At 45.9% G+C, this 27,376-nt stretch overlaps 1 protein-coding gene across 2 annotated transcripts in view; it reads right to left on the reverse strand.

Annotated features, from left to right (window-relative positions):
• OXSR1 (oxidative stress responsive kinase 1) overlaps nucleotides 1-27,376 on the reverse strand; it is a 119,603-nt gene that overhangs the window by 78,249 nt on the left and 13,978 nt on the right. For both annotated transcript variants that reach the window (XM_077808412.1, XM_077808413.1), the window contains one exon: nucleotides 2,273-2,385. In XM_077808412.1, coding sequence (XP_077664538.1) covers nucleotides 2,273-2,385 — 113 coding nt within the window. The remainder of the gene's footprint in view (nucleotides 1-2,272; nucleotides 2,386-27,376) is intronic.

A 27,376-nucleotide genomic window follows, 5' to 3' on the forward strand; every position in this document is an offset into this window, starting at 1 on the left:
TAAGAGATTTATTGTTCTCAGTTGGGAAATCAATATTTCTTTTGTTATCTCATGCCCCTTTTGTTCTTGGCCAAATTACTGACACAACCACATTTGAGCAGCAGACACTTCAAGTGCATGGCTGTTTTCATTGGCAGTATCAAAATTAATGTCCATCGGACCCCCTTTAATACATATTTTATTGATTATAATGATCAATTCACTTGGCTTTAGCACTAAAGAAGGTACATCTTCACACAATGCACAGTCAACCTGTGGAACTCATTGCCAGGGGATGTTGTGAAGGTCAAAAGTATAACAGGGTCCAACAGAGAATTACATAAGTTCATGGAGGACAGGTCCATCAATGGCTATTAGCCAAAATGGTCAGGGATGCAACCCCATGCTCTGAGTGTCCATAAGCCTTCAATTGCCAGCAGCAAGGACTGGATGACTGGGGATGTATCACTCAAAATTTCCCTGTTCTGTTCATTCCCTCTGAAGCATGTGACACGGGCCACTGTTGACAGACAGGATACTGGGCAAGATGGACCATAGGTCCGACCCAGTATGGCTGTTCTTATGTTCTGATGTAACCTGTAAGAGTCTACTTTTCAGTTTACTGGTGCAGAAAGACACCCTTTGATTCCTGTCTTTAACCCAAGTATCTGCCCCAGAGATTATTCCTGTATGTTTTATTTTTAAAATGATCATGGTTTAGAGTCATCCTAAAGCATGACTTGACATTTCTTCTTCACAGCAGCCTGTAATCAAGCCTGCAGAAGGGGCCAGCACTAAATCATGTCACATAATTGGGACTTCATGAGAGAAGAAAGCAGCGATTCATTGCAGTCCTATTCATTATGAGATAAAATGGAGGTATTTTGAAGAATGGGTCAGCTGGAGATTAAGATATGTAATTAGTGGACATTTTTATCTAAAATTACATGCCAAGTCTCTACTGCAGAGCTTTCTGAATATAAGCCTTTTAGCTGAAATTGGCAATTACTCAAATACTGATCTCAGTTTTAGTTTGTGGTAAAGCAGTTAGGAATATAGTGAGGACCGGGGACCACAAACTACACAGAAGGCATTAAAATTGTGACAGGATATGTTGCCAAGAGGAAAGATCATGATTGTGGGAGGGAAGAGAGATCCGGATCCCCCTAGACTAGCTAGAGCCATAATGGTGTTTAGACACACTTGGTCAGAGACAGGGCTTAAAGCTCCTACAGATATGTTAAAAACAACTGCACTTGTATAGCACATTTTCTCCTCTCTACAAGTACAGATTTACAACACTTGAGAGTCTGACAAGTATTGTAACCGCTTAATAGATGACAACCGGAGCTCAGAATTTGAAGTGTTTTGCCCAAATTTGTACAGTAAGAGCTAGAAACAGAACCCAGGAGTTTTTGGCTCCCAATCCTGTGTTCTAACCACCAGCCACCAAACCACATTGCCTGTTAGTTCTCTTCATGATGATGCTTCTCTGTTGTCTGATGATTAATAAGGCTACCATTACTGGCTGTCAGGACCCAAAGGGAGGGAAATTCTGGCCAGTATTTAAGTTATAATTAACCCCCCCAAAAAGGAGAATAGCTGGTACAGAAGGGAATGTGCCTGGCTAGAAAGCGAGCCCACCACCATGCACACTACAGCAAAGAGGGAATAACCATGAATTATAACAGCAGCCTGACAGAATCAGCAGTTAAAATATTAAAGGGATTTTGGTAAGCCAGCATGTAACGGGAGTAATGTAATGCAATGCTACTGCTACATCTGTCCTGAACAGAGTTGGTGTTATTTACAGGGCTACTAGCTGCCACAAAAGCTGCTACTAGTCGAGAATGAGAGAATGTGAAGGCCTGGGGGGAAGTGAAGGAATGTATTCACATACAAGTAATGAATCCCACAGTATTTCCTACAAGAGTAATTATGTCCCTCTCATTTTGGTTCAGATTGTAGAGCCCTCAAAAAACACTGGCTGAGTCCTTACTCATGTGCATTTAGTCCCATCCAAATGAATGGGACTACATGAGTAAATGCTCCGTGTGAATAACGCCTCCATAATTTGACCCGCTGGGTCTTTGGTCACACATTGTGTCCTACACTTGGGATCTTATGGGGGGGTGCGTCTTTAAACCATGCAACCACAAAGGGGGAGGGAAGGCTCATCATCCTCAAGATCATAACTTTCCAAGAAGGGTTGTTTAAAGGAATCTCAGAACTGAGCAGGAGATTATGCTAACTAGAGTAGTTTTCCCAAACAAAAATTTATATAATTGTGTACCAGGAGTTCATCCATGCTGGTCTGACATTTCTCGAGATTGATCCGTTTAATTGCCACCTTCTCTTTTTTCGGGATACAATAGGCTGCTTGCACCACAGCTGTTGCTCCACTCCCTGGAGGGAAAGAGAAAGAGAAATAATTAACACCAGCTCTTGTAGGACTGTTGCAGGAAGGTAGAGAATTTGGAGAAACCAATATTACAAATCCTGGTGACTGCTAATTGCAAAACCAGGTGAAGGCTTGAGGAATCCAATTCCCTTAAAAAGGGAAAGTTCTACCATACTAAGTTCTGCACAGCTCAGCAAGCCAAATAGAATGCATCTATTGAAGCACAAGGTTAGCAGAACAGAAACAATGCAGATCTTTATGAGAGATCATCAGAACTGGGCAAGCTAAATCTTGCTCTTACTCAGACAGCCCCACTGAAGTCAACAGGACTATTTGGGTGAATGAGAAGAGCAGGATTTGACCCTTGTGGATTGACTGGGGGGAAGGGGAGGAGTAACATGACTAAAATAAGTTATTAACCTGATGCATCTATTCTAATTTTTCAAAAACAAACTGTACCATCTGTTTTGCTACCAACACAGGTTATAACTAAAAAACATTGGAAAGAGTCTAAATAGCTTTTCACATTTCCCTCAGTTTGGAGATCAAGATGCATTAATTGGCTTCATTTGGATCCATTCTTCAGGTGTTCAACTCCAGGTCTCTCAGACTAGCACAATACCGCAGCGTCCAACTCATTTTCCTTCTATCCTTAAAACTAGCATCAGCTTTCCCCTTTTCCAGCTTTCAGCCATTTTCCCTCTCCACCAAGGTCCCAAAAGAGATGGGGATCCCGGGTTGCGAAGGCAGGGATAGCTCTCTGTATCTTTCTCCCATAACTGTTGCTCTGTGCAACGAAACAGCAGGAAGTCAGGAAGAAAGCAGAGAAAGTCCGCAGCTGCTGACTGCCCAGCGGTGGGAGAGAACTGTCTACCAGCAGAGGAAGGCCAAGAAGTTACGAATGGCCTTCAGTCATCTCAACTCTGCCCCTGGGAGAAATCCATTGGTAAAAAAGGACACTTGGCATCTGCAATTTAAAAGAAGCTTCCAAAAGGCCTCAGCTATGCCATTTATTATTTACACACCTCCTTTCCCAAGCTAAGTCATCCTAGTGTTTGCAATCTCTCTTCCCACAAAGCTGCATTCCGAGGCCCTCAGATGCACACACCCCCGATCGCTTTTAATTGCCCATTTCTGGATCATTGCTATTCCTACCATGTCTAAGAAAAGGCAACAATGCAGCATTGGAGGAGAAGATACAAACTCAAGCTAATGACTCTGTTCTAAACACTATCTAGCAACATTGTCATTCACAAAGATAATGCACATAGCTCCCAAACCTTTACGAAATTTTATCAGGCTGGCAGATAGGGAGGAAGAGGCACTGGTGTTAATTTTTCCAGTTTGCTTGGCTCCTTCATTGCAGACAGAAGAGCTAGAAGTTTCTATTTTTAATATCACAAAATCCACCCCATCATTCTGTGACACAGTTCAAGCACAGTTGGCTTGGTCACCCTCCATTTTTACTTATTTTAATTAATAAGGTTAGAAAGAGAACGGGGGAGAGCTTGACAGTCCAATTTTTAAACAAAGGCTGTTGAAGCTGTACACAAATGGCTAACATCAATATTTTCCTTACAGCAAGTCTTATAAACGAGAAACAAATCTTTAAATAAAAGCATTGGTGGAGAACGAAGAGGTCGGAACACAACCCTGAGGATTTAGAGGGACAGCTGTGATCAAAGTTTGACAAATAAAAGCTCAAAGACCCAACCCAATGATGTCACTCTTCAGATCCTCTTCCAGTATCTAGCAGACCGGAAATGCGAGATCCCCGTTTTCTTTATGTGGTGAGGTACGTGTACTCTGTACAGTGGGTACACTTTGCTAGCGGAGTCCCTTAACTTAAGACAGCAAGGCAGTCTTCTTTTTTTCCCTAAGGTCCAAATTTCTTGGTCAAGGTCTAGTAAAGGCCCAGACTCCAGAGAAAATAATTTTAAAAATCCCACCCAAAAATGATGAGTAAATAAAAAGATTTTGGGGTCCGTTCAAAAGGTCTGGCAGTCTGGATTTGACCCACAGTCTGCCTATTGACAACCACTGGTTACAGTCTAAAGGCACACAATCTAAAAGAGGTGGAATGCAGAACACAAGAGTCTATGGTCATTACAGCTGGACTGTATCATGCAGCAGCTGACTTCTGAGAAGTTTTGAGGAAGAGGGTCATATATTTCCAGGCATTCATTAATTCACAGACTGTTCCTAGCACAGAGGGCAACACGAAAGCTGCCAGGAAAGGCTTGGGTGGAGCACGGGTAGAGGGGGAAGGGTAAGAAGAACTGCTGTATTAACAGGACTGCCTATCATCCAGTGCTTCAAAAATGAAGCTGTGGAACAGAATCAGGGGATGAACTTGGCGGAGGGGGCATGGAGAATCTGCGCAGACAGTCAGGAAAGAGGAAACATGCTTAGAGATTCAGGAGAGGAAGACCATGATAGCTGTGGCTTTGGCTGGACTAAAGGGAGAAGGGATGTGAGGGTGGGGAGCGCTTAGGAGTTGGATGCAGGAATTAAGAGGAGAAAATTAGCTGTGTGACAGGCTTGCAAGACATAACCACTGTGTTAAAACTGGACATGATTACTATGCCTGCATGGTACCGTGCTCAGTTATATTCATGCTGAATTCTTATGGGACTCCTTACCCCTGAGGAGTCTTGGTCAGGTTTACTGGGAGGGGGAGGGGGGGTTGTTTTTTTAAGTCTACTTCTTCAGATTTTAGGACTCTGCTCTTCTTGAGAAGCAAACTGAAAATACAACAAAAACTCAAGGGGACTCAAGATGAAAGGAGCAGAATACGCAGACGTGACAACAAAGGCAAGGAAAGTGCAGTGTTGGCATTTCCTCATACTCCCAGGGTATGTCTACACTACGAAATTAGGTCGAATTTATAGAAGTCTTTTTTTAGAAATCAGTTTTATATATTCGAGTGTGTGTCTCCCCACAGAAAATGCTCTAAGTGCATTAAGTGCATTAACTCGGCAGAGTGCTTCCACAGTACCGAGGCAAGCGTCGACTTCCAGAGTGTTGTACTGTGGGTGGCTATCCCACAGTTCCCGCAGTCTCCGCTGCGCATTGGAATTTTGGGTTGAGATCCCAATGCCTGATGGGGCTAAAACATTGTCGCAGGTGGTTCTGGGTACATATCGTCAGGCCCCTGTTCCCTCCCTCCCTCCGTGAAAGCAGCAGCAGACAATTGTTTCGCGCCTTTTTTCCTGAGTTACCTGTGCAGACGCCATACCACGGCAAGCATGGAGCCCGCTCAGCTCACTGTCACCGTATGTCTCCTGGATGCTGGCAGACTTGGTACTGCATTGCTACACAGCAGCATCAACCCACTGCCTTGTGGCAGCAGATGGTACAGTACGACTGGTAGCCATCATCATCATGTCCGAGGTGCTCCTGGCCACGTCGGCCACGAGCGCCTGGGCAGACATGGGCGCAGGGACTAAATTTGGAGTGACTTGACCAGGTCGTTCTCTTTAGTCCTGCAGTCAGTCCTATTGAACCATCTTATGGTGAGCAGGCAGGCGATACAGATTGCTAGCAGTCTTACTGTACCATCTTCTGCCAGGCAGGCAAGAGATGAGGATGGCTAGCAGTCCTACTGCACCGTCTTCTGCCGAGCAGCCATGAGGTGTGGATGGCTTGCAGTCCTTCTGCACCGTCTGCTACCAGCCAAAGATGTAAAAGATAGATGGAGTGGATCAAAACAAGAAATAGACCAGATTTGTTTTGTACTCATTTGCTTCCACCCCTCCCTCGTCTAGGGGACTCATTCCTCTAGGTCACACTGCAGTCACCCACAGAGAAGGTGCAGCGAGGTAAATCTAGCCATGTATCAATCAGAGGCCAGACCAACCTGCTTGTTCCAATAAGAACAATTACTTAGGTGCACCATTTCTTATTGGAACCCTCTGTGAAGTCCTGCCTGAAATACTCATTGATGTAAAGCCACCCCCTTTGTTGATTTTAATTCCCTGTAAGCCAACTCTGTAAGCCATGTCATCAGTCTCCCCTCCCTCCGTCAGAGCAACGGCAGACAATCGTTCCGTGCCTTTTTTCTGTGCGGATGCCATACCAAAGCAAGCATGGAGGCCGCTCAGCTCACTTTGGCAATTAGGAGCACATTAAACACCACACGCATTATCCAGCAGTATATGCAGCACCAGAACCTGGCACAGCGATACCGGGCAAGGAGACGACGTCAGCGCCGTCACGTGAGTGATCAGGACATGGACACAGATTTCTCTGAAACCATGGGCCCTGGCAATGCATTCATCATGGTGCTAATGGGGCAGGTTCATGCTGTGGAACGCCGATTCTGGGCTCGGGAAACAAGCACAGACTGGTGGGACCGCATAGTGTTGCGGGTCTGGGACAATTCCCAGTGGCTGCGAAACTTTCGCATGCGTAAGGGCACTTTCAAGTTCTGTTTGTTTCTCCTTGATGAAACCCCCCGCCCCTTGGTTCACTCTACTTCCCTGTAAGCTAACCACCCTCTCCTCCTCCCTTCGATCACCGCTTGCAGAGGCAATAAAGTCATTGTTGCTTCACATTCATGCATTCTTTATTCATTCATCACACAAATAGCAGGATGACTACCAAGGTAGCCCAGGAGGGGTGGTGGAGGAGGGAAGGAAAATGCCACACAGAACTTTAAAAGTTTACAACTTTAAAATTTATTGAATGCCAGCCTTCTGTTTTTTGGGCAATCCTCTGTGGTGGAGTGGCTGGATGGCCGGAGGCCCCCCCCACCGCGTTCTTGGGCGTCTGGGTGTGGAGGCTATGGAACTTGGGGAGGAGGGCGGTTGGTTACACAGGGGCTGTAGTGGCAGTCTGTGCTCCAGCTGCCTTTGCTGCAGCTCAGCCATACACTGGAGCATACTGGTTTGATCCTCCAACAGCCTCAGCATTGAATCCTGCCTCCTCTCATCACGCTGCCGCCACATTTGAGCTTCAGCCCTGTCTTCAGCCCGCCACCTCTCCTCCCGGTCATTTTGTGCTTTCCTGCACTGACATTATTTGCCTCCACGCATTCGTCTGTGCTCTGTCAGTGTGGGAGGACAACATGAGCTCAGAGAACATTTAATCATGAGTGCATTTTTTTTCCTTTCTAATCTTCACTAGCCTCTGGGAAGGAGAAGATCCTGTGATCATTGAAACATATGCAGCTGGTGGAGAAAAAAAAAGGGACAGCGGTATTTAAAAAGACACATTTTATAAAACAGTGGCTACACTCTTTCAGGGTAAACCTTGCTGTTAACATTACATACATAGCACATGTGCATTCGTTACAAGGTCGCATTTTGCCTCCCCCCACTGCATGGCTACCCCCTCAACCCTCCCCCCTCCCCATGGCTAACAGCGGGGAACATTTCTGTTCAGCCGCAGGCAAACAGCCCAGCAGGAATGGGCACCTCTGATTGTCCCCTGAAGAAAAGCACCCTATTTCAACCAGGTGACCGTGAATGATATCTCACTCTCCTGAGGATAACACAGAGAGATAAAGAACGGATGTTGTTTGAACGCCAGCAAACATACACTGCAATGCTTTGTTGTACAATGATTCCCGAGTATGTGTTACTGGCCTGGAGTGGTAAAGTGTCCTACCATGGAGGACGCAATAAGGCTGCCCTCCCCAGAAATCTTTTGCAAAGGCTTTGGGAGTACATCCAGGAGAGCCGCGAACCCTAGGGCAAATTAATCCTTTCACATGCTTGCTTTTAAACCATGTATAGTATTTTAAAAAGGTACAGTCACCGGAGGTCCCTTCTCCACCTGCCAGGTCCAGGAGGCAGCCTTGGGTGGGTTCGGGGGGTACTGGCTCCAGGTCCAGGGTGAGAAACAGTTCCTGGCTGTTGGGAAAACCAGTTTCTCCGCTTGCTTGCTGTGAGCTATCTACAACCTCATCATCATCGTCCCCAAAACCTGCTTCCGTGTTGCCTCCATCTCCACTGAAGGAGTCAAACACCACGGCTGAGGTAGTGGTGGCTGAACCCCCTAAAATGGCATTCAGCTCATCACAGAAGCGGCATGTTTGGGGCTCTGACCCGGAGCGGCCGTTCGCCTCTCTGGTTTTCTGGTAGGCTTGCCTCACTCAGCTCCTTCAGTTTCACGCGGTACTGCTTCGGGTCCCTGTTATGGCCTCTGTCCTTCATGCCCTGGGAGATTTTGACAAAGGTTTTGGCATTTCGAAAACTGGAACGGAGTTCTGATAGCATGGATTCCTCTCCCCATACAGCGATCAGATCCCATACCTCGCGTTCGGTCCATGCTGGAGCTCTTTTGCGATTCTGGGATTCCATCATGGTCACCTCTGCTGATGAGCTCTGCATGGTCACCTGCAGCTTGCCACGCTGGCCAAACAGGAAATGAGATTCAAAAGTTCGCGGTTCTTTTCCTGTCTACCTGGCCAGTGCATCTGAGTTGAGAGTGCTGTCCAGAGCGGTCACAATGGAGCACTCTGGGATAGCTCCCGGAGGCCAATACCGTCGAATTGTGTCCACAGTACCCCAAATTCAACCCGGCAAGGCCGATTTAAGCGCTAATCCACTTGTCAGGGGTGGAGTAAGGAAATCGATTTTAAGAGCCCTTTAAGTTGAAATAAAGGGCTTCATCATGTGGACAGGTGTAGGTTTACATTGATTTAAGACTGCTAAATTCGACCTAAAGTCCTAGTGTAGACCAGGGCCCAGTCTCCCTCGTTAAGCATCTTTTCAGCAGCAAACAAAGCACTTTTGTGCCTTCGCTGTTCCTTTAGCAAGTCCGAAGTTCTGAACAAGCTTTTCTTGCTGGCTTCTTACATTTTAGAAATACAAGTGTCTTGACTTCAAGTCCTCCACTAAAGAACAAAAATCACAGCTGAAGGTTGAAAACAATTAGGGTATGTCTACACTGGCAGAGTCACAGCGCCTCTCAAAGAGCACTGAAGGGGAAATTGCTGTTGTGCGTTCACAGAGTCAGCCGCCTACACAATAGTGTGTTCATGCTTGCGGCACTTGCGGTGGTCTTTGCGGCACTCTGGGCAGCCATCCAACAGAGTATCTCTTCCTCTTCTGCCGCTAACAGTTGTGGGAAGGCAGAGGGCGGTGCAGGGCAGCCTGGGTCATGTCCCTATGCCCCATGATGCATTCCTTCGCATCCCAGCAATCCATGTGCTTCTGCCCACATTTGGAACCCTCCTTCAACGGTTTGTGTACTGCATGTTCTGCTCTGCAAGAATGGATCCCGCACTGTTGATCAATACGCTGCTTGCACGTCATGAGTAGCAGTGGAGTTATTCCTTAAACTACAACGGCAAGAGCAGTTCGACATTGATCTTGCCATGCATAGTAGCTATGACACGAGATTGCTTGTGGCATTCATGGAGGTGCTGACCACAGTGGAATGCCGCGTTTGGGCTCAGGAAACAAGCACTGAGTGATAGGATCACATTGTCATGCACGTCTGAGATGACGAGCAGTGGCTGCAGTACTTTCGGATGAGGAAAACCACATTGATGGGACTCTGTGATGAGCTTGCCCCAGCCCTGTGGCACAAGAACATGAGAACGAGAGCTGCCCTGCCATTTGAGAAGCGCATGGCGACTGCACTGTGGAAGCTGGCTACTCCAGACTATCGATCGATCACTAACCAGTTCAGAGTGGGAAATTCGACCGTTGGACTCATGCTGACGGAAGCGTGCATGGCCATTAATCGCATCCTGCTCCAAAAGACCGTGACTCTGGGCAACATGCGTGACATTGTGGATGGCTTTGCACAAATGGGCTTCCCTAACCGCGGAGGGGCAATAGATGGCGCACATTCCAATTCTGGCACCAGACCACCTAGCCACCGAGTACATTAATCGCAAGGGGCATTTCTCAATGGTTCTCCAGGCACTTGTGGATAACCCTGGGCATTTCACAGACATTAAAGCAGGCTAGTCCAGAAAGGTGCATGACGCACGCATCTTTCGGAACACTGGCCTGTTCAGGAAGCTGCAAGCAGGGACTTTCTTCCCGGATTAGAAGATCACCATAGGGGAAATCTAAATGCCCACTGTGATCCTGGGAGACCCTGCCTACCCCTTCCCTTAATGCCATGGCTTATGAAGCCATACACAGGGCACCTTGACAGCAGCAAGGAGCAGTTCAACAACAGGCTGAGCAAGTGCAGAATGACTGAGGAGTGTACTTTTGGCCATTTAAAGGCCCGCTGGTGCTGCCTGCATGCCTGCTGGACCTGACCAATGACCATATTCCTATGCTTATAGCCATGTGCTGTACACTCCATAATATTTGTGAAGGGAAGGGTGAAAGCTTCACTCAGGGCTGGACCTCTGAGGCTCAGCGCCTGAAGGCTGAATTTGAAGAGCCAGAGACCACTGCTATTAGAGGGACGCGGCGCGGGGCCACAAGGATCAGGGATACCTTGAGGAAACAATTTTAAGCTGAAAGCCACTAATATTTGTTGCTATGCTCAGGAGTGTAGTGCTTGAAATGCTAGGGGGTGATTGTGACTGGTGCAGACAATGCACTATCAAGGTTTTAGAAAACTGTCTGTTGCTTTGCAGGGCTCTATTTGCGTTCAATTAATGGAATAAAGATTGCTTTCAAACCAAAACAATTCTTTTATTAAAAAAAGACCAACCAGAGGAGAGAGAGAGACAAACAAAAAAAAAACACATCAGCAGTGAGGGAATAGGGGAAGGGAGGGTCCCAGGAGGAGGTGGGGTCCCAGGAAGGTTAAAAATTTGTGTATATCCAGGGATCGTATCCAGCCTTCTCCTTTGGAGTATAGTGCAGCGAATACTGTACTTCAGCAGGGCTAAACTGCAGAGGGAAGAGTGTTGAGTGCAGTGGTTATTGGGAGTCTGCAGGGCTAGACTCTGACAGGAGTGGAATGCAGCGGGTACAGACTGGAGCCAGGAGGTTGATAAGAATGTGTTGGCTGGGGGGCTCATGGGAAAGAGTTTTATGACAGGCGCTGCAGGGGACAGCGGGCATGGGGCTGCTTCGTTTGCAGTGCTAGTAGCGCCTGGAGCGTGTTTGCTTGGCGCTCCATAACATTTAAGAGCCGCTTTGCGGCTTCCTTCTGGCACGCCACATTCTCCTTTTGCTCCCTCTTCTTGCCGTCCCGCAGTGCATCATGACATCAGACAGAAATTCCTCTTTAATTCTTCGTGGCTGCTTTCTAATTCTGTGTAGCCATTCAGCCAGCGATAAAGAGGGAGGCTGGGCTCCCAAGCAACTTTCCCTCTAATTTTTGACAGGCCGTGTGTGCAAAAAATTTCTTCTGTGCAAATTTTTGTGCGCACAGTGTTTTGCCGTGCACGCAGGCTTTAGGATCTGTGTGCACGTGCACAAGCGCACAGCTAAGAGGGAACAGTGCTCCCAAGGTCATATCTGTGATGCCAAAATGCAACATTTTACAGAACCACTATTGTTTGCAACATACAGACCACTGATTCAGTGATTTAAAACAGTCACTATTCATATACCGATCACTAACTGGTTGATCCCAGGCAAGCACACGTGAACCACAAGACCCCCAAAATGGTGAGTAACCACAGGGGCAGGGAAAAATCAGTGTTCCAGGACCATACTGTACACTGGGCACATGGCTCTTGGGGAGAGCCAGCACTGTGGGGAGGGTGGGGGGTGGGCTTATAATCATTACTGTCCCCACATTTTCCATAGGCTGTGTTCATTATGGAAGATACCTTGCTGCTGAGGGTGAGCAGGGAATCAAGGGAGGGTCTTCTCCAACACTGCGGCTTCCACCCTGGCCCTTATGCAACTTGCCAGTGTGCAGCAATGGTGTCGCCCACTGTGATGGCAGAATGGCACGGGAAAGTTACCCCTTAATGGGGCAAGAAACAAAGCAGCTCTGCAAAAGAGCCTGCGGCAACGGATTGCCCAGTATCTCCATGAAAGTTTCGTGGAGATCTGAGGCAGATTCCCATGAAGCGAGGGAGTCAATCAACACCCTGTTCCACCGCTCAGACTAGGCATGTGGTGGTACCCGCAACATACACACACAAGCCTGCTTTCTGCAACCCTCCTGCCCCCAAAAACTCACTTCAGCAATTCCCAAAATCCAAGCCACTTACTAGGGGCCTCCCCTCCGTCTTCGCCAAGCTCTGACAGCTGTGACTGACTAGCCTCCTCCAGGGTAGAGAGGAGCACCTGGCTGCATGCATCTCTGACCTCCGGCCTCCAAGTTGTCCTCTGCCTTTGGGTCCCCCTCCACATTCTCATCTAAAATTTCCTCCTCCCGGCTCAGTCCACTCCCGACTGGCATGCAAGCCACCAAAGTATCCACAGTGGCCTTCGCAGTGGAGGTGGGGTGGCCACCGAATATCGCATCCAGCTCTTTGTAGAACCAGCACCTCGTGGGCGCAGCACCGGAGCAGCGGTTTGCCTCCTGCGCCTTGTGGTAGACATTCCACAGCTACTTCATTTTGACATGGCACCGCAGTGTTTCCCGGTCATGGCCCCTTTCCGTCATGCATCATGAAATCTGTCTGTAGGTATCATAATTCCTATGGCAGGAGCGAAGCTTGGACTGGACAGCCACCTCTCCCCAAATGCTGATGAGGTCCAGCAGCTCGGCATTGCTCCAAGCGGGGGAATCGCCTGGTGCCTGGAACAGTCATGGTCACCTGGAAAGATGCGCTGAGACCACTGCATGCATCACCGAGCAAACAGGAAGGGAACTTTCAAAATTCCCAAGGAATTTAAGGGGTGGGGCTCACAGTTGGTCACCTGAGGGCAGGGCAGCGGCGTTCAAACCAATGACTAGAGAGGTGAGAACAGGCATTGTGGGACACCTCCTGGAGGCCAACTGCAGCGCTGTAATCAACCACGGTGTCTACACTGGCACTGCGGTGCTGTAGCCCCGGCGCAGAAAGCTGTTTGCCTCTCATCAGGGTGGTTTTTTTACAGTGCTGCAACTGCACAGTTTCTACGCATTAAGTGGCTTAGCAGTGTGTACACCTCGGGAGTTAAAACACGGAAAGCTGCTTTACTGCGTAGAAACTTACCAGTGTAGACAAGGCCTCAGACTCTACCTGAGTAAACCCCAACATTGCGCTGTACATCCCACCATGGCTACTGCACAGCCCCCACTACACTCTTCACTGGGGCTGGCAGAATTGCAGATGTTTCAGACCATATCACAACTGTAAGCCAAATTCTCCAGCGAAAGAGTCAACGCCCATGTGATGCTGTACGGAATCTGGGGGACACTTGAGGATATTATGAATATTAATATTGTAAAATTGCAATGCGTTATACCAGATAGGCCATGTAAGGTACCTGCAAAATGTTATAATTTGCTAGATATGATAATCTAATTTATGTGTTTAAATCACTTTTGTATTATGAGTTACAGATATGTCTGTCTGTATTTCAAACTTGTGCTATGCTTCTGGGTGACACCCCCAGACAGTTTGGCATCAGCACTGCCTAGCCTGCTTGATGGCTCATTAATGACCATTGCCTATACAACTGACCCATTGAGAGAAGGCAGATACATCTTATGACTCAGCAAAGCATGCACGGACATGCCTATGGACAGAACTTTAAGGCTTTCAAGCCATGTGCTGGGCAACTTCTGTTTAAAACAAAGGAAGCACAGGCCGCACGGCAAAAGACTATAAAAAGCCAGCTGCATCTTCTCCATTTTGTCTTCAATCCTGCTTCTTAACTTTACAGGAACTTTCCTACAAACAGAAGCTCTGAACAAAGGACTGAATGACCCATCCAAGCTGTGGATGTGTTCCAGAGGGACTTTCAACTCAGCAAACTCACCAATACTGCTAGAAACCGGATATATGGACTTTGAAGTCTTTGTACATATGTGACTGTGTTCCAATCCTAATATTCTATGTTAAATGGTAAGAGACCTCAGGAGTTCATCTAATCCAATCCCCTGCTCAGAGCAGGACCAACACCAACTAAATCATCCCAGCCAAGACTTTTGTCAAGCCAGGCCTGAAAAACCTCTAAGGATGGAGATTCCACCACCTCCATAGGTAACCCATTCCAGTGCTTCACCACCCTCCTTGTAAAATAGCGTTTCTTAATATCCAACCTAGACCTCCCCCACTGCAACTTGAGACCATTGCTTCTTGTTCTGTCATCTGCCACCACTGAGAACAGCTGAGCTCCATCCTCTTTGGAACCCCTCTTCAGGTAGTTGAAGGCTGCTATCAAATCCCCCCTCACTCTTCTCTTCTGCAGACTAAATAACCGCAGTTCCCTCAGCCTCTCCTCATAAGTCATGTGTCCCAGCCCCCTAATCATTTTCATTGCCCTGTGCTGGACTCTCTCCAATTTGTCCACATGCCTTCTGTAGTGGGGGGGGACCAAAACTGGACACTTGACTCCAGGTGTGGCCTCACGGGTGCTGAATAGAGGGGAATAATCACTTCGCTCGATCTGCTGGCAATGCGCCTACTAATATAGCCCAATATGCCGTTGGCCTTCTTGGCAACAAGGGCACACTGCTGACTCATATCCAGCTTCTTGTCCATTGTAATCCCCAGGTCCTTTTCTGCAGAACTGCTGCTCAGCCAGTCGGTCCCCATCCTGTAGCGAGGCATGGGATTCTTCCTTCCTAAGTACAGGACCCTGCACTTGTCCTTGTTGAACCCAAATTAGATATCTTTTGGCCCAATCCTCCAATGTCTAGGTCACTCTGGACCCTATCCCTACCCTCCAGCGTATCTACCTCTCCCCAAGTTTAGTGTCATCTGCAAATTTGCTGAGGATGCAATTAATCCCATCATCCAGATCATTGATAAAGATGTTGAACAAAACATCTCTCCTTGTTCTTTTTTCTTTATAATAAACCTTTAGTTTTAGACAGTCAAGGATTGGCTCGCAGCGTGGTATTTTCATATTTTGGGTAAGATCCAAACCTATACTGACCTGGTAATAGGTTTCAGAGTAGCAGCCGTGTTAGTCTGTATCAGCAAAAAGAACAGAACAGGAGTACTTGTGGCACCTTAGAGACTAACAAACTTATTTGAGCATAAGCTTTTGTGGGCTACAACTCACTTCATCAGATGTATAGAATGGAACGTACAGTAAGAAGATATATATACACATACAGAGAACATGAAAAGGTGAAAGTTGCCATACCAACTCTAAGAGGCTAATTAATTACGAAGAGCTACTATCAAGAGAAAAATAAACATTTGTAGTGATCATCAAGATGGCCCATTTCAGACGGTTGACAAGAAGGTGTGCGGATACTTAACAAGGGGAAATAGATTAAATTTGTGTAATGATCCAGCCACTATGTGGCTGACCCTTTAGGGTCAGAAGAACATTTTGTATATGTGAGCAGAGTTTTTAAAATAAACTTCTCACTGTACTGGACCTAGGTGCTGACTGGGAGCCAAAGACTGGAATGCAATAAAAGGGGCTGTGACTTCTTTTTTACTACTTGATAACCAGCGTGGGGAATCAGAAGCACAGTTTGTGACTGGTTGGGGAGTTTAACTTCAGTGTTACTCACCAGTCTTGGGAGTATCTGCTCTCCCTTTTCAGCCTGCCCTGACCCTGGCATTTCCAGTGAGGGCTGCCCCTGGCACCACGGGTCACAGTCCAATGTAATAAAGAAGCGCAAAAAAAAAAAGCTATTGTGATTTGCATTTCCTCTTTAAGCCATTTTACCAAAAAACCCTGGATGCAGACTAGCCAAAGGCTAAACCATGTATGCAACTATTCTCCCAGCCAATGTCTGACTGGATAGTAAGCTCTTCAGGGTAGGGACCATCTCTCAGTGTGTTTGTCTGTTCAGTGCCTAGTCCAATAGGGACCTGATCTCTATAGGGGTCTTATTGGAAGTAGACAGTGAAAATCCAAATCACTTTCTTAGGCCAGGCAGGAAGGGAATCCTCCAAGTTGAGGAGTATAATTCCCTGCTGCTCTCACTGCTCAGTCACCACCTGCTCTTCCGCTACCCCCACCCCAATATTCCTTGCTTCTCCTCTTTCCAGCTCCCACTATAGCAGTTCATTATAGCGGAACAATGAAATATCAACAGCATATCAAGCACGGTTTAAGCCAAGCTGCAACAGGATGTGACGCAAGTGGAGCAGCTCTTTGGTAATGGCAGCAGCACGCCTTACTTTAGAGGCTGAACGAAGACAGGTTTCCAGGCTCCTCTAGAGAGGAGTGAAAACATAGCAACAAAGCCACTTCAGGAATTGCAGCTATGTCAAATTCCTTGGGGGTGGGGGAAGGACGAGAGAGGGGAAGACAAGAGTCTTAAAGCTGTGGATCAAGGTTAATGCAATGCAATATATTTAGCAAATGATACTGAAAGCTACAGATATGGAGGAAGGGAGGCTCAGGAGAGGTGACCTTGCCTGGCTGGGAAGTTACTGAACATTTAGAACCAGGAAACAAAGTTTATGGGGGGAGGGAATTTCCGTGGCTATCTGTTACAAATCTCAGACTGGCTAATACTCCAATCCCTTTATGTATGGTCTCAACTGGTCCACTCCAGCCCTCTCAATGGGCATCAGTCTATTGTGAAGAGATATTACCGCTGAATCCCATGTGCTACTAAGCTGCCTAGTTTTGCATAGTGCAGGGGTAGGCAACCTATGGCACGCATGCAAGCTGATTTTTCAGTGGCACTCACACTGCCCAGGTCCTGGCCACCAGTCCAGGGGGCTCTGCGTTTTAATTTAATTTTAAATGAAGCTTCTTAAACATTTTAAAAACCTTAATTTACTTTACATACAATAATAGTTTAGTTATATATTAAAGACTTATAGAAAGAGACCTTCTAAAAACATTAAAATGTATCACTGGCATGCGAAACCTTAAAATAGAGTGAATAAATGAAGACTCAGCACACCACTTCTGAAAGGTTGCCGACCCCTGGCCTGATCACTGTTGCTAGCTCTGGGTCACTCAGGCACACTCCCCAGGAGCAGACCCCATGACTGATGCCCATTTTCAGCAGCAGGGATGTTCTTTCCTCGACCAGCCTATTACCATTGGTAATACTGAAATGCAAATAGCAATTTGCGGAGGGGCAGCCTACCTTTAGCTCCCCTGTCTCAAAATGCCATACACTGGACACAACAGCACCAAGGAAAGATTCAACTACACACTCAGCAGGTGCAAAATGACTGTAAAATGTGCCTTTGATAGACCGAAGAGACGCTAGTCGTGTTCACTCACTAAACTGGATCTCAGTGAGAAAAATATCCCAAGGTAATATCTGTGAGACAAATGGGGAAAAGCTGCAACCATGACTTTGAACAGCCAGACAAGTGCTATTGCAAGACCCCAGCACAGAGCTATGTGGTGGAGGGAGGCTTTAAGAGCACTTGAATGGTCAGCCAGAGTTTCTCTGGGCCTCGAGCTTTGGTTGTTAAGAACTGTGTAGTGCTTGCCGTACACATTAATGAATATGACTGGTTGTTTTCCTGAAGCTATGAATTTACAATATCATTTGCTTTGGCAACCGCTATGTATTCTGCAATATTTGTTCTGAACTAATAAAGAATTTGATTTGCCAAACACAGAACTTTGATTTTTCCGTGCTCTTTTTCTCACTCAACATGTGAAAAACCCCATAGGGAGAGTTACACACATTTTTAACATAACTAAATGGGGGTGGAAATATAAAATTATAAAAAAAATTTATGTCCGTTTGAGTAAACAAATGTAGTCCATTGATGCTATACCTACATCAACCAGGATTCTCACAGATTTGTATATATGGAGCTGTGGTTTTCTTGCATGGAGTGGTAGGGTATTTAAGGAGTTGCAGCTATTTGATTTATTTGTGAAATTCCTTGGGGATGGGGGAGAGATGGGAGAGGGGAAAGACAAGAATCTTAAAGCAGTGGATCAAGATTTATGTATCACAATATATTCAGCAAATGAAACTGCAAACTACAGATATGGAGGAAGAAAGGCTGAGGAGAGGTGACATTGCCTGGCTGGGAAGTTATTGAACATTTAGAACTAGGAAACAAAATTATTTGGGGCAAGGAAATTTCCGTGGCTGCCCGTCACAAATCTCACACTGGCTAATAGTCAAATCCCTTTCCATAGGTCCACTCCAGCTCTCTCAATGGGAATCAATCTTATTATGATGAGATCCTACCATTAAATTCCATGAGGTGCTAAGCTTCCTGGATCTGGGTAGTGACTGATCTCTGTTCCTAGCTCTGGGTCACTCAGGCACACTCCCCAAAAGCATACCCCACATCTGACACCCATTTTTAGCAGCGAGACCCACAATCCAGCCATCTAGACCCTGGAACCAGTGTGCTCCCACACCCACACCCCCCAGGTGCTTAGACACATTTCCCCTCTGCCCCCGGCCCCGACGACCTCGTTGTGGGAGCTCTAGTTTCTAGTTAACCCAATCAGGGACAGCGTGGCAGTAGAAAAAGGAAAAACAGTGTTAGCAAGGAATTTCCTAAACCGATACACTTTATTCTTCAAGAGCGCAAGAGAGTTATAGATCTATGGAAAAAGCACTCCTGAACACAATCCCCTCCAGCCTGATCTCACCCCTGTTGTAAGTGTCTAGGTTTGGTCCAAGTCCATATGGAAGGCAAAGTCCATCCTGCCTGCATTCCCTCCAGCCTGTCCTCCGTTTCTAGTGATACACCCTGTGAGAACACGTAGTATGTTGGGGAGAGGGATGTAGGGAGCAATGACTATGGAGTTCTCCAAGGAAAACAAAAGATGGAAAGGCTGGGATTTCTAGACTTATAGGTCCTGCAGCATTTGAGTTTGCTGCTTGAGAAGACCCATTATGTCCTGGTGCATTTCCCACTCCTTGTCCTGCTTGTCCTGGGCCTTTTTCCTGTCCTCTGTTTTTCTCCATGCTGTTAGCCATATTCACACTGCAAGCCTTTTGATGACAATCCAGGGCAGCATAGGCCTGGAGGTTCTCACAGAACATGTCCTCCCTCATCCTCTTCTATCTCTTCCTCACCAAAGTCATGCTTCCTGCATGTGTGCAAGGGGTACCCCTTCAGGCCACCACATGAGGAGCTTCTGATAAAAACAGATGTACCATTGGATTGACAGGTTTCAGAGTAACAGCCGTGTTAGTCTGTGTTCGCAAAAAGAAAAGGAGTACTTGTGGCACCTTAGAGACTAACCAATTTATTTGAGCATAAGCTTTCGTGGGCTACAGCTCACTTCATCGGATGCATACTGTGGAAAGTACAGAAGATCTTTTTATACACACAAAGCATGAAAAAATGGGTGTTTACCACTACAAAAGTTTTCTCTCCCCCACACCCCACTCTCCTGCTGGTAACAGCTTATCTAAAGTGATCACTCTCCTTACAATGTGTATGATAATCAAGTAGGGCCATTTCCAGCACAATGCTGGAATGCTGGGCCAATGCTGGAATGTTGGGCCATTTCCAGCATAATGCTGGAAATGGCCCAACTTGATTATCATACACATTGTAAGGAGAGTGATCACTTTAGATAAGCTATTACCAGCAGGAGAGTGGGGTGGGGGGAGAGAAAACCTTTTGTAGTGGTAAACACCCATTTTTTCATGCTTTGTGTGTATAAAAAGATCTTCTGTACTTTCCACAGTATGCATCCAATGAAGTGAGCTGTAGCCCACGAAAGCTTATGCTCAAATAAATTGGTTAGTCTCTAAGGTGCCACAAGTACACTTTTTTTTTATTGGATTGACAGTCGCAATGGCAAAGGAAAGATAAGTTTCAAAATTCTTCCCTCATTCCCATAAACACTTTTAATAAGAGATGCTTATTGACATTTTGACTTTGAAGCACCTGGCACAATGCCGCTCTTCAGGCCCAGCTGTGGTGAATACAGCCCACCACAAGTATGGGGGAGGGTGGATTTTTTGTTCCATGAAGCTATAAAATTTTCAGCCACTCTTCCCATGGGTCTGAGCATATGGCAATGACACTATTTTCCACAGCTAGTGGTGATTTTAGCTGACATCTCATACATGAAGATCACAAAGGCACAGAACAGCTGCTACTGGTGTCAAAGCCACCCGGGCCTGTATATTGCTGACTGCAATGAGCCTGCCAAAGCCATCAGAGTGGCGTGTGAAAGTATCCTACAGCAGAGAAAAATAAAGCATCCACCCTAGAAACCTTCAGGAGAGGACCGTGGAGATCTCAAGAGCACAAATGGGATATCCATATGTGCATAAACCACTCTGCATGCCCTGCATGCCTAACTCTACAAGGGCAATGAGAAGCAAATACCAACTCCATTTATTGCATCTCTACCATTTCTCATATGAGTAAAACGATGAAATGTGTCTTATTAACTTGGGGATGGCCTAGAAACCCTCTTTAAACGTTAAGATCGTAAGGAAAAATAGGCACACACTTACCCACATTCTCTTCCCCTTCATCAGGCTCATCCATGCTCAGCTGGCAGGACTGGCTAGACTGTGGCAGAGTCTCAAACAAGCCCTGGCTTGCAGCTTGACTTGAGTCCCCCAATGTGCACACCCCTCCATTTCTCCCCTCCCAGGCTGTTCACAGCAGGAGTTTGTCTCCTCTGAGGTATCCGCAGAGGTCTGTGGAGTGCTGATAGGGTGTCCGCCAAGTATGGTATGCAGCTCTTGTAGAAGTAACACAGTGGTAGCACAGCACCAAATCTATTGTTGTGTTTCCTGGCCTTGTGGTACCCCTGATGAAGTTGTGTCACTTTCACTCAGCACTGCTGCTGATCTCTGCATCCCCTGCGCAATCTGCTTGCAGAAAAATGGAGATCTACAACTGGTCTGTAGCTGTGCTTGCAGTCTCTCCTCCTCACTGGCCCAAGAGATCCAATACTTCCTATGTGCTCCTGGCAGGAGCTTGTCTAGTACCCGTCTGCATACGCAGAGCCAGCATGGTCGGTTGGGCAGTTGCACACAGCAAAGGTGAGCTGCTAGGTGTGCTTGCCAAGGTAGACAACCAGGAAAAGGCATTCCAAAAAAAAACATATGGGGAACTTTAATTGGGCTGGCAGCTTCTGGTCTCCATCACTGGGCACTGGAGTTTAAAATTGTGACCAACGCAGTCAATGTTGCAGGAAATGGGGCATTGTGGGACAGCTGTTGGAGGACTGTTAGGGTCACCACAGGTCATCCAAGGTCTACACTCTCACTGTCATCTCAGTAGGTCAACCACGGCTTTACACTATTTAGGTATGTGGTTTTACCGCGTTGCTGTAACAAGGAACTTTCATCTGCCGGAGACAACAGACTGTAGATGCATGCACATATAGCTCAACATAAGGCAATTTATGTCCATGTAACTTTGTAGTGTAGTGTCTGGTAAATTCAATCTCTGAATATACCAGGACTGTTTATAATTCTCTGTAAATTGTAGGGCCATTTTATTTGTTTCAGTCACTGTTCCTGAGAGAAAATACTTAAAGTGTCAGGATTCAATTACAAATTTCTAATCTCATATTCCCAAAGCTTGAATAATTTCTCATTTGTTTTATCCCTCACCCATTGTAGTGGCCAACTATCACATTCCAGGGTGCAATCCAGATCAGTGAGGGGCTGTGTCACCACCTGCCCTGCAACTGTGGGTGTCTTGCAACGCTCTGCTGTTGTAACTCTCAGCCTGCAGGTCACACCTTGAGTGTGTGTACAGCTACAGCCCTGGTCCAGCAACTCTGACTCCAGCAGCCCGTCAGAGACACACCAAGCACACTCTGGCTTCCAACAGCCTTGGAATTATTACCTACAGAGTGACCCTAAGACACCCCCAGTCCCATATTTTCCCCAAAAACATGTATTCTGCACTGTCCAGCCCTCTCCTGGACAATTATTAGCAGTCTGTTGCCCCTGTAAGGGGTCAATATGCAACAGTTTGCCACTTTAAATGGAGTTACTGAACAGCTAAGTTTAAACACAACAATGGATTCATTTTCATTAAAAAATAAAACTAATTTATTTAACTACTAAGACAGATTTTAAGTGCATACAAGTATTAAAGTCAGAAATTATTACAACAGAAAAAGAAAAACATAGTAGCTAAAACTTAACAAGCTAGACTTGACTCAAAGTAAAATCCTTAATACATGTTCTCAGGAAAAGGACTGACCAAATTCTCAGTTCAGAACGCCTCCCAATGTCTTAAGGCTGGTGTGTGGGTGTGTGGGTCCCTCACTTTTAAAAAAAAGAAAAGGAGTACTTGTGGCACCTTAGAGACTAACCAATTTATCTGAGCATAAGCTTTCGTGAGCTACAGCTCACTTCATCGGATGCATACTGTGGAAATGTCTTCTGCAGTTTCCACAGTATGCATCCAATGAAGTGAGCTGTAGCTCACGAAAGCTTATGTTCAAATAAATTGGTTAGTCTCTAAGGTGCCACAAGTACTCCTTTTCTTTTTGCGAATACAGACTAATACGGCTGTTACTCTGAAACCTCACTTTTAATAGTCCAATCACCCTTTGAAATGCATGTTCCTGAGGGCTACCCCCCCCGGAAAAACTTCCTTTCTACTGTGAAGATGGAGACATGGAGTCTTCTGGTTAAAGAGGTACCAGGTTGCTGTTTCTTACAATACAGATTGATCTGTTCCTGCCCCCTTTGTTGCCAAAAAATGGCCACGATCAACTCTGATGGCCTCTGCTGGAAGCGTCAGCCTGTCCTTTATCTTTGAGAAATAGATTTACCCCCTTCTGAGACTTGTCTGGTAAACACATTTCAGTCACAATTTAATCATATGTTAATAACTAACTTCACGTATAATGTTGCTATACATTTCACCATATTATTGACCAGTGAGTTATTAGTTTTCAAATGATATCATTACGTCTTGTAAGGTCTTTGTACAAAACATAATAGTCTGTATAGTGTGAATGAAGGCGTGCATTTGGTCACACCAGCAGACAACTACTGTCTCAGTACCGATCCAGTGTGTTCAGAAAAGAAATACACAGAACCAAGCTATGCAGAATTCACAAACAACTATAACAGATGGGCTATGTGTGAAATATTTGAACTGCATATAAAGTTGCTGGCAGTGAATAATCCACAATTTTGATGAGAGCTTTTGCTGTTTACAGTGCCATTCAAAAAACAAGCACCGAGTTCAGAGCATGGGTGTTTCTGTCCAAGACAATGTTTTAATTCAAGATTCCTGATGTTCAGCACACAGAGAGGAAAGTACCAAGAGGACAGCTAAAAATAGTTGGATGTTGTTAACACTCATTTAACCGTACTTTCTCTCCAACACCCCCACATCAATACGGGCTCAAGCAGTATTTTACAGACAATCAGAATTACTGCCCAGCTCTGCAATTTATGTAAGCGAGCAGACAAAATTTTAACAGTCATTTGGCAAGAGGTCATCTTGTCCTCAAAGGCATAAGCCACCAATAGGCTGCTATAGCTCAGTTTTGGTACACTTCTCCCCTCCCATTGTACTGTGTGCTATAATTAGAGGGGACTGTTTATTGATGAATTATTGGGAAGCTGAAGTGGTCAATTCACTTCACCAGACAGGTCAGGGCTTTACAGTGAGCAAGAGGAATCTTATTCCCCATTGCTGACCACCCCTACATACACACCTCGTAATATCTTTGCCCACACCTCTTAATATCGCTTGAGCATTGCTCCAGGAAAATGTCATCTGTTACCCCATTCCTTCTCTTCCATCCATCCTCAACATCCGAGTGGGCTGGGTCTACAGCAGTGGTTCTCAGCCTTTTCCTAGTGGAATCAGATGGTTTGGGGGCAAAGGGGGCTGTGGGTAATCTGCCACCAACACTATGGAGCTGCAGGAGCTGCCCTATACTAGAAGAAAAGGAGTACTTGTGGCACCTTAGAGACTAACCAATTTATTTGAGCATAAGCTTTCGTGAGCTACCGCTCACTTCATCGGATGCATACTGTGGAAACTGTGGAAGAAGACATTATATACACAGAGACCATGAAACAATACCTCCTCCCACCCCACTCTCCTGCTGGTAATAGCTTATCTAAAGTGATCACTCTCTTTACAATGTGTATGATAATCAAGTTGGGCCATTTCCAGCACAAATCCAGGTTTTCTCACCCTCCGCCCCCCCCACACACAAACTCACTCTCCTACTGGTAATAGCTTATCCAAAGTGACCACTCTCCCTATAATGTGCATGATAATCAATGTGTTATATGCCATCATGTGCCAGCAATGCCCCTCTGCCATGTACATTGGTCAAACTGGACAGTCTCTACGTAAAAGAATAAATGGACACAAATCAGATGTCAAGAATTATAACATTCATAAACCAGTCGGAGAACACTTCAATCTCTCTGGTCACGCAATTACAGACACGAAGGTCGCTATCTTACCACAAAAAAACTTCAAATCCAGACTCCAGCGAGAAACTGCTGAATTGGAATTCATTTGCAAATTGGATACTATTAATTTAGGCTTAAATAGAGACTGGGAGTGGCTAAGTCATTATGCAAGGTAGCCTATTTCCCCTTGTTTTTTCCTACCCCGCCCCCCCCCCACCCCCAGACGTTCTGGTTAAACTTGGATTTATGCTTGAAATGGCCCACCTTGATTATCATGCACATTGTAGGGAGAATGGTCACTTTGGATAAGCTATTACCAGCAGGAGAGTGAGTTTGTGTGTGTATGGGGGTGGGGGGGTGAGAAAACCTGGATTTGTGCTGGAAATGGCCCAACTTGATCATCATACACATTGTAAAAAGAGTGATCACTTTAGATAAGCTATTACCAGCAAGAGAGTGGGGTGGGAGGAGGTATTGTTTCATGGTCTCTGTGTATATAATGTATTCTGCAGTTTCCACAGTATGCATCCGATGAAGTGAGCGGTAGCTCACGAAAGCTTATGCTCAAATAAATTGGTTAGTCTCTAAGGTGCCACAAGTACTCCTTTTCTTTTTGCGAATACAGACTAACACGGCTGTTACTCTGAAACCTATACTAGAAGATAATTAAAGTGGAATAGGTGGTAGCCACTCTCATAAATCAATTTAGACGAGTTAGCAGATACATTGCCATTGAGGCACTTGGCTTTCCAACTAGTTTTCCAGGAAGCCACTCTCTCAACAAGAAAAGGAGTACTTGTGGCACCTTAGAGACTAACCAATTTATTTGAGCATGAGCTTTCGTGAGCTACAGCTCACTTCATCAGATGCATACCGTGGTAATAGCTATTACCAGCAGGACAGTGGGGTGGGAGGAGGTATTGTTTCATATTCTCTGTGTATATATAAAGTCTGCTGCAGTTTCCACGGTATGCATCTGATGAAGTGAGCTGTAGCTCACGAAAGCTCATGCTCAAATAAATTGGTTAGTCTCTAAGGTGCCACAAGTACTCCTTTTCTTTTTGCGAATACAGACTAACACGGCTGTTACTCTGAAACTCTCTCAACAGTTAACCATACCTGACCACCGCACCCATATTATTTAAATCTCTCTCTCTCTATATATATATATATAGAGAGAGAGAGAGAGAAGGTCCCAGCTAATATCACAGGAAGCTGAGCAGTCTGATTTTTTTAAGTTGGTTTCCTGCCACTTAGAGAGTGTTGTGCAGAGTAGAGCGGACATCTCCCCATCCATCCAGATTCTGCTGGCCAGCCGTGGAAGTTTCAGCCACCGACTGTATCTCCCCCAGTACTACAATGAGGAGAAAAGTGGGGAGGTGCTCCATCTAAAGATGTTTGTGGAAGGAATATGATGCTGACCAATGCTGGAGTTGTTTCCTTGTAATCCCCCATCTGTCTGCATCCATCTGTTGTCTCCTGTCTTATAGAAAGGGAATGTCTATGCTGCCAAAAAAGTGTGTTCTTAACTCAGATTAAAAGCAGTGAAGACACTGCAACTTAACTTACGGCTGCAGTTTGGGTAAAAACTCGGAGGGCATCTTAGGGTTGCTATTTTAACCTGAGTTAGCTAACCCAAATAAGAATACCGTTTTTGGCAGGTAGACATACCCTTAAATTGCAAGTTCTTTAGGGCAGAGACAGTCTCTGTTTGTCCAGCCTAGCACACTGGGGCTCCTAGGAACTGTGGTAATACAAATAATAAAATAAGGAAGAAGCCTCAGACCCTTCTCCATTCCAAGAGAAACTGATTGAAACACTCTATATCAAGCAGGTACAGTATTTTGTAGGGTATGGTGAACTCAGGGCCTCCACGGATTTGGATAAGCAAGCCTTCAGAGGTGCTTAGAATAACTCAGGATTCATCACAGGGTGCACAAGACTGTCCAGTACCCCCAAGATGTCAGGGTTATCTGGAGAATTGTCTCTGGGAAAGGTATTCCCCACACTGGCAACCATGGTAAGCACTGAGGGCCAGGTACACAACTCCTTTGCAATCTGCCACATTTACTTAAGGTGATAGTAACATATCCACATTAGATTTGCGGTTTGAACCAACTATATGTATTTCATTACTTGCCAGCCTCCTTGGCTAATTTAAAGGACACAAAAGTTATGCAGCATTAAGTCTGCAGGATGGAAGGTGAAGGCAGGCCGAGACATCTTATTTCCTAAGCCAGCAATACGTTCACTTCAGCTGTCTTGATGGTATCTGCTGCAACATATTATGCAGAGGGTTAGACTGGATGACCTCCTGAGGTCTCTTCCAACCCTAATCTTCTATGAACATAAATGTCATGCTTATTGTGTTCCTATTACCACGGCTTAAAAACACAGCCCTGATACATTAGCCAAGCAAGTATTCTCACTCCTCCCCTCTCAACCTCTATCTCTGAATTTTGTCTGGAACAGTATATGTCAACTGTAAGGGATTTTATTTGGCTGGAGTTCCACCGAACAAAACAAGCTGTCAGTATACAATGCAGATGTTTGACAGTAAAAGCAGTGGTTATTTAGTTTTTACATATAGCTGCTTAACCATCTGATATGTCCACTATTGCAGAGGTTCTCAACCAGGGGTCCGCAGCCCCCGGGAGTCTGCAAGCCCTTTCAAGGAGGCTACGGCGCTCCCCGCAGGGCTGAAGACCCGATCCCTGCCAGCGC

Source organism: Eretmochelys imbricata, chromosome 2 (assembly GCF_965152235.1).
Source record: "Eretmochelys imbricata isolate rEreImb1 chromosome 2, rEreImb1.hap1, whole genome shotgun sequence".
NCBI lineage: Eukaryota > Metazoa > Chordata > Testudines > Cheloniidae > Eretmochelys > Eretmochelys imbricata.